The following is a 13715-nucleotide window of genomic DNA, read 5'->3' on the forward strand; positions in this document are numbered from 1 at the left end:
GAAGCCGGTGAAGGGCCTCATGTGACTATTTTAAGTCACAGTTACAACAGCATCAGCAAAAACCTGAACCTTCTGACCTCTACAAAATCCTTAATTTCTGCTGGCCAAGCCCCTGTTCCCTCCCCAAATCTCACATCTCTCCTGTCCTGGGTTTCTCCTGACCTCCCCTTAACAGTCATCTTCTTAGGGGCATGTTGATGATGGCTTTCATGATCTCAGCGTATCCATCACACCTCTGCTGGCTACTCTATTTCTGAGAAAAATGGCACTTAAGACATGATGGAAAAGGACACACAAGTCCATCAGAGCACCCTGCACAATGTGCCCAGCAGCTCTGCACCTCCAGAAATGTGCTGTTCCTGCCTACAAGTTTTCTTTCCAGAATGGCTCCTATGGATCCAGGGTAACTTTTCCCAGGCCCTCACTTCCCCAGGCCACACCACTCTTGCCCGCAGGCCCCACGTGTCTCTCCAACCCTCCCCTCTTCCCATGCAGTAGTGGCACCTCGCCGCAGCAGGTTGGTGCATCTCCAGGCTCAGGGGTGTTTCCTGAGGGCCTGCCCCGTGTGGGGAGTGGCGGGGAGGAAGAGAGCAAGGTCAGCTCCTGGGGCATGGCTGAGCACAGCCCAGCCATCCTGCACTGCGGGCAGGCCCCTTCTCCCAGGCTGAGGCACACACGCAAGGTGGACACTTCTCCATCAGCCCAGCTTCGCACAGGGCCCTTCAGCCCTGCCCCTGTCCTGGGACTCGCCTCCTCCTCCTCCACCCACAGGCATACATCGCTTTCCATTTGGGGACCCAGGCAGGACTTTAAGGATCTGCTAAAGCCCTGAATTTCCATGTTTTTCATAGTCTTCACACAAGTCTTCCTCCTGCCATCCCCACTGCCTAGCCCTGCCTTCCAGGTGCAACTCAGTAACGTGGTGCTCAGCAATAAATAAAGGGGTCATCTTTCCAAGAGAGGGGGGCAATTTCTCAGGGGGCAGGCAATTTCTCGGGGGCAGGCTGCAGAGATGAAGAAGTATTGCGTCTTCTTCAGGGCTTTAAATAAGGTCTCCTCAATTACTCTGCAGTCTTATGGGCCTTCACCTGCTGCCTCTTCACGGCCTCCCCTGGTGTTGCAGAGCCCTCCTTAGCCCCTGGACACCTCAGATTTGCTTTTCCCCCTAAAAGACTCTTCCCTGGATGGTCACTCATTTTAAGAGGTCCTAATCACTACCCACTGAGCACATTGTCCTGGCAGATCCCCTGACATCTCCTGCCAGCTCCAGATTCCTCTCCAGGCTGGAATCTGCCATCAGCCCCACTGCGGGAGGCACAGTCCCATGCAGATGAGTCCAAGACCAGTTGTTGTCTGCTTGGGGAAGTGCCACCACAAATTGAGCTCTTGGTCCATCACTTTGTTCCTTCAGAGACCAGCCTGGGACTTTCAGCCTGTGTCCTTCCCTCCATGAAGAAGCCCAGAAAACAGAAGAGCAGGGAGCAACCCCTTGGCTCTATTCCTGATAGCACATTTGGAAGAGGTGTCCAGGCTTCTGAGCAGCCCCTCTTGTTACTGTGGTGCTAGCAGGGAGGCCAGCTGTGACCCAGGGCTGCACAGTGCCTGCTGCTGCCTGCAGCCACAGGGATGTCACTGCAGAGACAACAGGACTGTCACCAAGGTACATGAGACCTCAAGACTAACACAGATACAAGAGCACAGGAGGAACACACTGGAAGGCAAAAGAGAGCAGCAGTGAAAAGGCCACGTCCTGCTGCTGGCCATGGCCATGGCTCCAGGGAAGCAGCAGCCCCGACCCAAAGGCAGCAGAGAGGCAGAGCCCAGCGGGCAGTGAGGGGCAGCTGCAAGGGCCAGCGGGGCTGCTCCTCCCTGTGGCAGCTGGGCTCTGGGCCCTGAGCCCCTCCTGTGTGCTGGGGCTGCTCCCCCAGCTCCAGAAGAAGAAGAGATAGGACTTGGGAACAGTGAAATTCTCATGGATTCTTTTATTGTATTAAAGTACCCATGATGCCCGGTTACACAGCTGCGTGATAGTATTGGATCAAAGTAAATATAATAATCAAGAGATTAGAGGATACCTATAAAGTATTTAAATAAATATATTCTCATACTTGTAAGAAAGTAATAATACAGAGAAAGAAAAACAAAAGATTGTCATAATGTTTTCTGAGAGTTCTCTTAAGGTAATTGGCCCTTTATCAATGTTGGATAAGCATGTATCCAAAGACTTTCCTCAAGGCATCCTTGAGGTCCTGGTTCCTCATGCTGTAGATGAGGGGGTTCACTGCTGGAGGCACCACCGAGTACAGAACTGCCACCACCAGGTCCAGGGATGTGTATGATTTGGAAGAAGGTTTCAGATAGGCAAATATGCCAGTGCTTACCGTCAGTGAAACCACGGCCAGGTGAGGGAGGCACGTGGAAAAGGCTTTGTGCCGGCCCTGCTCAGAGGGCATCCTCAGCACGGCCCTAAAGACCTGCACATAGGACAGCAAAATGAAAATGAAAAAAACAAAGGCTAAAGCATCAATAACCACAAGAAGTCCAATTTCCCTCAGATAAGAGCTAGAGCAGGAGAGCTTGAGGATCTGGGGGATTTCACAGAAGAACTGGTCCACAGCATTGCCTTGGCAGAGGGGCAGGGAAAATGTAGTGGCCGTGTGCAGGACAGCATTGAGAAAGCCACTGCCCCAGGCAGCTGCTGCCATCTGGGCACAAGCTCTGCTGCCCACGAGGCTCCCGTAGTGCAGGGGCTTGCAGATGGCAGCGTAGCGGTCGTAGGCCATGACAGTGAGAAGGGAATATTCTGCTGATATGAAGAAGAGAAAGAAAAAGACCTGTGCAGCACACCCTTGATAGGAGATGGCCCTGGTGTCCCAGAGGGCATTGGCCATTGCTTTGGGGAGAGTGGTGGAGATGCAGCCCAGGTCGAGGAGGGCGAGGTTGAGGAGGAAGAAGTACATGGGGGTGTGGAGGCGGTGGTCGCAGGCTACGGCGGTGAGGATGAGGCCGTTGCCCAGGAGGGCAGCCAGGTAGATGCCCAGGAAGAGCCCGAAGTGCAGGAGCTGCAGCTCCCGCGTGTCTGCGAATGCCAGCAGGAGGAACTCGCTCACAGAGCTGCTGTTGGGCATTTCCTGACTTTGGACACTGCTGTCTGTTGGAGAGGAAAAGGCAGAAGAAGTTAGAACAGACTTATCTGAGGAAAACCTATTGCAAGCCTTAGAGCACCCACCAGCCCAAGCCTCTCTCTTTCCAGGAGAACCTTTCTGCAGCTCTCTTGCTTGAGCTGCGGCTGGTGCTGGCTGAGAGTGGCACTGGGAACAGGGGCTGCTGTGGGCTCCAGAGGAGTCCTTCCTGCAGTGCAGCAGGAGGGAGGAAAGAACATGGGGGAACTCAAGTTCAGTCCATTTATCAGGTCAATGAAATTTGCAGTACTGTTTCCAACAATGCATCCCAATGACGAACAGAGCTGCAGATGCCACTGCTGAACACTCCTGTTCTCAGCTACCCCTCTGTGAGCTGCAGGACCATCCCGCTCAGGTGTTTCCCTGAGAAGAAACTAAAGAAAGCTGAGAACAGAGAAGCCCCAGTCCAAGTGCAGCTGGGCAGAATCCTCACCTTGTCTCTTGGTGCCTGAGCAGGATCTCAGCTCTTCCCTCCTATCCAGGGCTGCAGAGGCCTCACTCCAGCTGCCCACAGACAGCCACCCAGCAGCACGAACATGGCCTTACAATGGAGGTGTCTCCTCCTTGGGGCACCTGGATAACACAAGGACACCACGAGAGAGCTGCATCCTGCTGGAGAGAAGCCTGCAGGCCAGGAGGCTGCAGCACAGACAGAGCTAGATATCCACAAGCTGGGGTGTCCCAATATCCAGTCTGCATCCCCTGCAGTGTCTGAACTAGGCTCGGCCACCCGCCTCTTGACTAACCAGGGGCAGCGGGGTTATGACACTCCACGGGTCTTCTGCCAGACTGCCTCACCTCGCTGTTCCATCCAGCAGGACCCTCAAAGCCTACTGCATTGTCCACTGCCCTCCCAGAAGCAAGACCCAGCAGGTGACCCTTCCAGGACGTGCAGCTGCATGGCCCTGCAGCCAGAGACGTACCTTGTCAAGGGCTGTGCAGATTTCTCCTGCAGGCAGCTCTCAGCATCCTCCCACTGCCAACTGCCTCCAAGCCCTCTCTCCTTCTCTCCTGTCCCCATGCCACCTGCGGTCAGAGCCCCCAGCCCTGCTGCGCTGTGCACAGGAGCTGCTCCTGGGCACAGCTGTCTCTCTGCACCAGGGCCCTCTTGCCACGAGCTCTCCCTGTCCCACGAGCCCGGCCCAGCTCAGCACCACACGCCCAGCCCAAGGCATTGGAATCCCCCCTCGGGGGGCTGTGGGGAGGAGCCCAAGAACCTCAGGCACTGAGAGACAATTGAAGACATCTCTCAACAAGTCCAAGTCAGAGGCAAGTTTCCTGCAGTGTCCCCCTGAGGGCCAGCCCTGACACAGCCTCCCTTGGAGCTCGTTAGAGCAGAGCATTGGAGGCAGGGAGGACAAATAGAGAAAGACAATGTCAAGGCACACACTGATATGTAGAAAAGCTGGATGTGTTTCACCAAGCACAAGGGCCAGGCCTTGACCCCCCGTCCCTGGGAAGGGAGATCCTTTCCCTTCACACACTGCTCAGGGCTCTTCGTGGGGCAGGAGGAGATGGGGATGTGCATGGCCAAGTGCAGGAGAATGGGACGAGCCCTGCCTGGTTCATGGGTGGGGGCGAGGAGGCAATGAGGCCCTGGTGCTTTACCGATAAGCTGTCTCCTCCTAGGCCTCAGTGGCAGAGACAACAGCCAGAGCCATGGACACAAAGACCTGGGTCCTGTTGGGACTCTCAGCCTTGTCACAGCCCTTGCTCCTCTCCACACCAGCCTGTCCTAGGGACTCCCAGACCTGTACCCCTTTTCTGCTGGCTCTTGACCCTTGTCCGTGTGGTGTCACACTGGATCTGAGCTGAGTCTGATAACTCAGATCTTCTTGGTGGCCGTGCTCCTCGTAAGGCCGCTCTGCAGGAAGCTGGCCTGGTTCCTGGTGAGCAGCACCACTGCTTGTATGGCATCCCTCGTGGTGCCCAGGCCCTCCTCCTCCTGGGCACTGCTCACTCAGCAGGGTCCCAGTCTGCCCTGATGTGTGGGGTTCCTCTTCCACTGCTGCAGGACTGGGCTCTTCTCCTTGTAAGTGTGAAGAGGTTCCTTTAGGCAAAATCCTGCCGTTTCTCAAGGTTCCCCTGGACAGATGCTCCATTCTGTCAGCTGTTAATGTCTGCAGGCAGATGGCTCACCCTGATCATGCCGTCTCTCACAAGGTAACAGCAGCAGGAGTTTGTAGGACGGTTTGGACAATACAGCAGTAACTATTTGAATGGAATTGCATCACAAACTCAATTAAGGGTACGGAATGGAAGGCTGCCAGATTCCACTTTTTCTCTTCTTCCTTCTCATGCATGCTGTTATTTTGTCTGGAGCTGTGTCCTATATACAAACACTGCACCATACCAGCTAATAGGAAGAAAATTAAGTCTATCCCAGCCAAAACGAGGACAATATCCACCCCATATTCCACACCATCTGCATCGTGCTCAGCTCCAGTACTTTCTAATTAATCACCACCACCTTTTCTGTTTTGATATACACACAGAGATATCATGCCCTTAGTCTGTGGGTGTCCTGGAGTTGGCTAGGATGGAGTTAATTTTCCTCCTAGTAGCTGGTATGATGCTGTGTTTTGCATTTAGCATGAGAAGAATGATGATCACACACTGATGGCTTAGTTGTTGCCCAGCAGTGGAGGGCTGGGGGTGCCTGAGGAGCTGGGGGGGACAGAAGCAGGACAGCTGAGCCCAAGTGGCCAAAGCGATGTTCCATACCGCAGCCGTCATGCTGAACAATCAATATGGGGTGGCTGGCCAGGGTAGGGGGTACCACTGCTGCGGGACAGGCAATCACCTTCATGGTCATCATCATCATGGTTCGTATTTTGTCTTCCCTTTATGGCCTATTAAACTGTCTTTATCTCAACCTATGACTTTTTTTTTAGTTTATTTTTTTTTTTCCCCCTCCTCATTGTCTCCTGCATCCGCTGGGGGTGTAGCAGGGTGTGTGTGTGAGGGAATGGCTGTGTGGTGCTGAGCTGCCTGCCGGGTTAAACCACGCTCTTTTTGGTGCCCGACATGGAGCACAAAGTTTGAGCCAATGACAGATCTCACCACAGTATGTTAAAAGTAAACCTTTATAAGCATGAGTTGATTTTAATAACTGCTGATCACAAACTTGATTTTCTTTCTTTCTTTTTTTCTTTTTTTTTTTTTTTTTTAATCTCAGGTCTGTTGTGCTCAATTTCAGAACTGTGTTGTATAGCACATGACTTCCTGTATGTCTCCCCTGTCATGCTGTTTATCTTTTCTGATGGCTGCTTCAAGTTTATTCTTTTCTTGTATCATGTAACAGTGGCTTATGATATGACTCAGAAACTATTAAGAATTACACTCTTGACCTTTTCTCCTCAGGAAACCAAGCCATGGGGGAGACAAGGGGAGGACACTTTTCCCCGCTGGTTCACTCTCCCTTTCTCCTTCACCTCCCCCTTCTCCTCCAGGCTAATTACACTAGCTCTTCAAAGCTCTGAATATCCTTGGGATGGTCAAATCAACGTGTTCCTTTTGTTATGTCTCCTGAATGTGTTTCAGAAATACTTAAGCATGCCATCCCGAGATGTGTCCAGAGGCAGGAGAGTTAGGAGTGGCAGGGAGTGTGGGAGGATCTGGGCACGCACCTAGAGCAGGGGGCACCTCCAAAGCTTTGGAACTTCACCTCTGAGCAAACATAGAATCCTAAAAACTGGTTAAATGCTTGGAAAAGTGGTGTTATCACCCTGGCATTTCCAAAGAGACACATACCACTGCAGTGTGCTGGCTCTTGGCCTATGCTTACAGAGCCACAATCAATGCCACTCCAACCTCTGTGACAAGCCCTGCAGCCACTCCAGCCCCTCTGACAGACCCTGCAGCCACTACAGCATCTGCAAAATGCCCTGCAGCAAATCCAGCTCCTTTTATGGGCCCTGTGTCTGGGCCAGAGAAGCAACCTCTCTCTGTATCAGTTGCTCCTATATGCAAGAAAAAACAATGGATGTGAAGGTCATTTGTTTTTTAAGAAAGGAAAGAAACTCCTACCTAGCCAAGAAAGGAGGAGAAAGAAGATGAGGCAGGCTTCAGAAAAGCTGGGCCATCATGTGAGTAGGAGGATGAAGAGGAAGAGGTCCTAAGAGCATCAGTAATCACGCGATCCCTATCCCTATGCTGCTCTGGTGCTGGGAGAAACGGGGCCCCTCCCTGGACTCAGAGGGCAGGAAAGGAGAGATGGTGGGTACACACGATGTGTCACCCTGTGGTTTCACCTGTGTGACCATGGAGAGGACATGAGAAAGTGGGATGGAAAATCTGCCTCAACCCTAGAGGCACGGGTATGTGAGTGGCAAGGAACAACAATCCCTAAAAGGGTATGGGTGGGCTTTTGGCACAGCTGCCTTGGAGATTGAGGACATGATGCTGTTGTCTACCTTGCCTTGGTCTCTCACAGGACCCTTCTGTTGTGGGGTTGATGAGGGCTGAAGGACAGCTGGTGCCAATCATTGCCACAGCCGTGGACCTCAGTCAGTAGAGCACCAAGGGAGTCCGCTGACAGGATTGTCGTGGCCTGAAGGAAGTCATGCAGTGCTGAGTGCTGCCATGCCGGACACGGTAGAGCTTCCCTGCACACTGGGATCAAAGGCACCCAAGCGTTTTGCCACAACTGATATCCCTAATGCATTTTTCTCCATGCGTTTGCCAGCAGTGTGAAGGCCACAGCTTGCTATCAACCTGGCATCGACTGCCCCAGGGCAGGAAACTCAGCCCTACCATTTGCCATGGACTGATCCAGAGTGGCCTGGAAGAGGAGGAAGCTCCTGAACACCTGCAGTACATCGATGGCATCGTTGTGTGGGGTGACAGAGCACAGGAAGTGTTTGAGAAAGGGAAGAAAATACTCCAAATTCCTCTGAAAGCTGATTTTGCACTGAAAGAACTGAAGGTGAAGGGACGTGCACAAGAGATCCTGCTGCAGGCTGGCCAGGGTCAGGGGGACCAATGCTCAGGGACAGGTTGAGCATCGGTGAGGGGCTTCTCAGGGATTGCGTGGTTCATCACTTGCTTTTCACATACTATTATTCTTCTTGTTATTGTTATTATTGTTATTATTACTATTTTATCTTATTTTTCTGTCTTTCCAAATTTTAAATCATTCATTATTGTCTGGGCCCTTGTGCTTAGTGACACACATCCAGTTTTCCTACACATCAGGGTCACCTTCACACTGCCTTTGTCTCCTTGTCCTCACTGCCTCCAATGCTCTGCTCTAACGAGCTCCAAGGGAGGCTGTGTCAGTGCTGGCCCTCAGGGGGACACTGCAGGAAACTTGCCTCTGACTTGGACTTGTTGAGAGATGTCTTCAATTGTCTCTCAGTGCCTGAGGTTCGTGGGTTCATCACCGAAACCCCCCGAGGGGGGATTCCAATGCCTCAGGCTGGGCGTCTGGTGCTGAGCTGGGCCGGGCTCATGGGACAGAGAGAGCTCGTGGCAAGAGGGCCCTGGTGCAGAGAGACAGCTGTGCCCAGGAGCAGCTCCTGTGCACAGCGCAGCAGGGCTGGGGGCTCTGACCGCAGGTGGCACGGGGAGAGGAGAGAAGGAGAGAGGGCTTGGAGGCAGTGAGGAGCGCAGCAACAGAGGGCAGCGTGTGGCAGGACAGATCTGCAGGCTCTTGGCACCGTGAGTCTCTGGCAGCAGGGCCATGCAGGTGGGGTTGCCAGAGGGGTCTTCTACAGCTGGCACATCCGATGGCTGATAGCGTCTGTCGGGATGGGTCTCTCTGTTTCTCCAGCGAGGAGTAGAAGATGCTCTACAGAATGGCATTTCTAAGAGGAAATTTTAAGAGTATGACTGAGGCTAAGTTTTTCTGAAGGGAAAGTCTTTTTTGGATTCTGCGTTTTAATATACCTTCAGTGGAGGGGAATCTGAGTGAATCTGAATACACGGCCTGTGGGATGGAATCTATGAGTGTAGACAGGGAGGAGACATGGGGACACAGAAGTGGCTCTTAGCAGGGACATGGGCAGGCAGCAGGGACATGGGCAGGCGGTGAGAGGGAGCTGCTGCCAGAAATGCTGTGCGAGGGAGGGCTCAGGCACCTCCCTGCCATCCCCTGCATGGCAGGCGCCTTCCCTGGGACACCCCCTGCTCTCCTCTGCCACCAGCACAGCCTCTGCCCTCAAGCCCCCGCTGTCCCCAGCAGGAGCTGCCTCCTCTGCAGGCAGAGCTGCAGCACAGGAGGGTGTGCTGAGTGTCCGTCTGTCCCTCCCTGGCCTTGCCTCCCCTAGCAGCAGCACGCTGCCATTCCTCCTGGCTTCTCCACCTGGCCGTGCTGCTGCTGCTCTTGTTCCCAGGCTGCCTGGGGATGGGGGTTTCACCTGCCCATGGAGTGAGCCCTCGGGGTGCTTGGGGGAAGGGGAGTACGGGCACAGGGTGAGGGGTCTGGAGATGGGCACGTGGAGCCTCGCTTCTTCTTCCCTCAACAGTTTCCAGGTTCTTCTCAGGACAGCCTCTGAAGGCGATTGTCCTGTATCTCAAAGAGATGCCAGCACAGCTGAGACCAGCACTGATGGACAGAATGGCTGTCATCTCTGTGGGACGCTCTGCACTAAAGGGACAGTCTCTTTGCCTCTGAGGATCCACAAGGTTTTGCTTGGAGTGCAGCAGAACGCCGAGGATTTGTGCCTTAGAATCACTGCTCAGGTGTGGTGGGGCAGCTAAAATGAAAAATAGAAAACAAATAATTAAATAACTAAATCTCCACACCTCTGCTCTGCAGTTGGGTGAACTAGGAGCAAAACTGGCTAAATCTCTTTGATATCAGTAGTAAAGTGAATCTGAGACTACCCCATGTTCCTACCTGTTCCTACCATGTTACTACCATGTTACTACCATGCTACTACCTCTGGCTACAGTGCAGGACTGATTCTTGCATTGCCCACAGATGAGTCCCCTGCTCCCAGAGACACTCCCAGGCAGAATCAATGAAAGAGACCTTCAAAATATCTGCCTAGAAATGGGCAATTTTTGGTGATTTTAAGTGAGAAAATACAAAGAGTTTTCCTCTGATATGCTTGTGGTACATTATCACTGCCTCTGTCCTCCTTGTACAGGACCTCATGACCAGAGTTAGCAGATGTCCAACAGCAGCTCCATCAGTGAGTTCCTCCTGCTGGCATTCGCAGACACGCGGGAGCTGCAGCTCCTGCACTTCGGGCTCTTCCTGGGCATCTACCTGGCTGCCCTCCTGGGCAACGGCCTCATCCTCACCGCCGTAGCCTGCGACCACCGCCTCCACACCCCCATGTACTTCTTCCTCCTCAACCTCGCCCTCCTCGACCTGGGCTGCATCTCCATCACTCTCCCCAAAGCCATGGCCAATGCCCTCTGGGACACCAGGGCCATCTCCTATCAAGGGTGTGCTGCACAGGTCTTTCTATTTGTCTTCTTGATTACAGCAGAATTTTATGTTCTCACCATCATGTCCTACGACCGCTATGTTGCCATCTGCAAGCCCCTGCACTACGGGAGCCTCGTGGGCAGCAGAGCTTGTGCCCAGATGGCAGCAGCTGCCTGGGGCAGTGGCTTTCTCAATGCTGTCCTGCACATGGCCACTACATTTTCCCTGCCCCTCTGCCAAGGCAATGCTGTGGACCAGTTCTTCTGTGAAATCCCCCAGATCCTCAAGCTCTCCTGCTCAGATACCTACCTCAGGGAGGTTGGGCTTACTGCAATCGGCTTCTGTGTAGGTATTGGTTGCTTTGTTTTCATTGTGCTGTCCTATGTGCAGATCTTCAGGGCAGTGTTGAGGATCCCCTCTGAGCAGGGCCTCCACAAAGCCTTTTCCACGTGCCTCCCTCACCTGGCCGTGGTCTCCCTGTTTGTCAGCACTGTCCTGTTTGCCTACCTGAAGCCCCCCTCCATCTCCTCCCCATCCAGGGACCTGGTGTTGTCATTTCTGTACTCGGTGGTGCCTCCAGCACTGAACCCCCTCATCTACAGCATGAGGAACCAGGAGCTCAATCATGCACTGAAGAAACTGTTTCAGTTGTCTTCCAGAAGCAATTAGCTGCTGCTCTGCTGCTGCAATGGGAAAAACTCACGAAAAAAACCACGGTGTGAGACACAGCCTTGCAGTGCCAGGTACCAGGTCCACCAATGCTGGCCCCAAACTGTGAGAAAAATTTAAAAATGTTATGTACAGAAGGAGAGAAGGTGGATCCTGATGATACAGGACTGCAGGCACCTCTGGGCAGTACGGACACTGACCTGTGGTCTCAAGGCTCCCTGGGTGGGGAATAGAAGAAAGAGGCCAGTGCCTGTCCTGTGCCACCTCCCCGCCAGCCCTGCCCTCCCACAGGTGGAGTATTTCTCCCTTACTGGTGCACCAGCAGCGCTTTGCCTCCTCCTCCTCCACAGGGAGATGAGCCACAGGTCTGCTGTGTGTGAGGGAGAGCAGACCTGAGCAGAAAAAAAGCCATTTTCATGGCACTGGGGCATCTGAATGGTCCAGCCCCTGTGGCTGGGTCTGTTCTCTGCAGCAAAGGGCTGTCACCAAGCCCCACGTCTGTGGTTGATGCTCAGGACCTAGGAGGGTCAGCCCGCCCATGGATCGCAGCAGGAGGATGGTAGGATTCCATAGTACACAAGGACACGGACACCTCGTTGCTCTGTCTTCATGAACGTCTTTATTACAAATTGCTACAAATCCCTACCTGTAAAGCAACTACATGTTGCAAGAAACTTCTAAGTTACCACTAGGAAAGCAAATATGGGCTTGCGATGCTTTCCCTAAATCGGCACCAATAAATACTATTTGAGGTGCTACAGGTACCACACTCATGAATCCGCTTGGTGGAGGGCACAAGGCAGGGCACCTTCCCCTTCTTTCTTTGGGGCCAGTCATGATAGCTCGTGAGTACCGTGAACATCATTGGGTAACCCTAACGACATGCCTCCAGACTGTGTTTCTGGCTTTTTCCAAGGGTAAACAACTAAGCAAAAGGGCACCAGAGGGCTGTTGGCATAACTGCCTTGAATAGAGAGAACGTCAAATAGTTGTCTACCTTGCCTGGTCTCGCACAGGACCCTTCTGTTGTGGGGTTGCTGAGAGCCGAAGCAGAGCAGGTGCCGATGGCTGCCACAACGGTGCACCGGGAGCAATAGCGCACTGACCTCCAAGTCCTCCAAGCTCAAGAGCTGTGTATTCCTGTGAGCAAAAAGTCAGGCAAAGGGGGCAGGAGACCTGCTTGGATGATCAAGGAAATCCTGGGGTGACTGAAATGGAAGAAGGAAGCATGCATAATGTGGAAAAGGGGACAAGCCACTTGGGAAGAATATAGGGACATTGTCTGAGGATGCAGGGAAGCGACAGGGAAGTCCAAGGCCCATTTGGAGTTAAATCTTGCAAGGGGTGTCAAGGACAACAAAAAGGGCTGTTTCCAACACATCAGTTGCAGAAGGAAGACAAAGGAAAATGTGGGCCCACTGCTTAATGAGGTGGGTGCCCTGGTGACAAAGGACAAAGGGAAGGCAGAATTACTGAATGCCTCCTTTGCTTCAGCCTTCACTGCTAAGACCAGCCCTCTGGAATCTCTAACCTTTGAGACAAGGGAGGACCTCTGGAGAAACGAGGACTTTCCCTTGGTTGAAGAGGATCAGCTCAGAGATCTCTTAGGCAAACGTGACACCCACAAGTCCTTGGAACCCGATGGGATACATCCATGAGTGCTGAGGGAGCTGGCGGATGTTACTGCTGGCCCACTCTCCATCATCTTTGAAAGGTCATGGAGAACAGGAGAGGTGCCTGAAGACTGGAAGAAAGCTCATGTCATGCTGGTCTTCAAAAAGGGCAAGAAGGAGGCCCCAGGCAACTACAGGCTGGTCAGCCTCACCTCCATCCCTGGAAAGGCGATGGAACAGCTCATCCTGGAGGTCTTCTCCAGCATGTGGAGGAGAAGAAGGTGATCGGGAGCAGTCAGCATGGGTTCACCAAGGGAAACCGTGCTTCACCAACTTGATAGCCTTCTATGATGGAATGACTAGCTGAGTGGGTGAGGGAGAACAGTGGATGTTGTGTACCTTGACTTCAGCAAGGCTTTCAGCACTGTCTCCCATAACATCCTCACAGGCCAGCTCAGGAAGTGTGGGATGGATGAGTGGTCAGTGAGGTGGATTGTGAGCTGGCTGGATGGCAGAGTTCAGAGGGTTGTGCTTAGTGGAGCAGAGTCTAGTTGGAGGCCTGTAGCCAGCAGTGTCCCCCAGGGATCTACACTGAGTCCAGTCCTGGTCAACTTATTTGTCAATGACCTGGATGATTGAGCAGAGTGTACCCTCAGCAAGTGTAAAGATGTGTTGTGTTTCAGGTCAAAGTGCTGTGCTTCGAGTCAAAGGTCTCCTCAGGCTATCCTCAAAGCTCAACTCAAGCTCTCCTGCCCAGATGCCTACCTCAGAGAAGTTGGGTTACTTGTGTTCAGTGTCTGTTTAGCATTTGGTTGCTTTGTTTTCATTGTGCTGTCCTACGTGCAGGTCTTCAGGGCTGTGTTGAGGATG

The 13715-nt window shown here is 52.9% G+C and overlaps 1 protein-coding gene and 1 pseudogene across 2 annotated transcripts; one reads left to right on the forward strand and one right to left on the reverse strand.

Moving 5' to 3' along the window:
* Positions 1-2195: 2195 nt before the first annotated feature.
* Positions 2196-3128, reverse strand: LOC310890556 (olfactory receptor 14J1-like; the record flags this gene model as incomplete). Its single annotated transcript, XM_083852882.1, has 1 exon — positions 2196-3128. The coding sequence occupies one exon, from the start codon at positions 3126-3128 to the stop codon at positions 2196-2198; it is 933 nt and encodes a 310-aa protein (XP_083709008.1).
* A 4897-nt stretch (positions 3129-8025) lies between these two features.
* On the forward strand, positions 8026-11285 carry LOC310890557 (olfactory receptor 14C36-like; annotated as a pseudogene). Its single transcript has one exon. The product of its transcript is annotated as an olfactory receptor 14C36-like (transcript).
* The last annotated feature ends 2430 nt before the right edge of the window (positions 11286-13715 follow it).

The sequence above is a fragment of the Anser anser genome, assembly GCF_964211835.1.
Source record: "Anser anser genome assembly, contig: HAP1_SCAFFOLD_32, whole genome shotgun sequence".
In the NCBI taxonomy this organism is placed as follows: Eukaryota; Metazoa; Chordata; class Aves; order Anseriformes; family Anatidae; genus Anser; species Anser anser.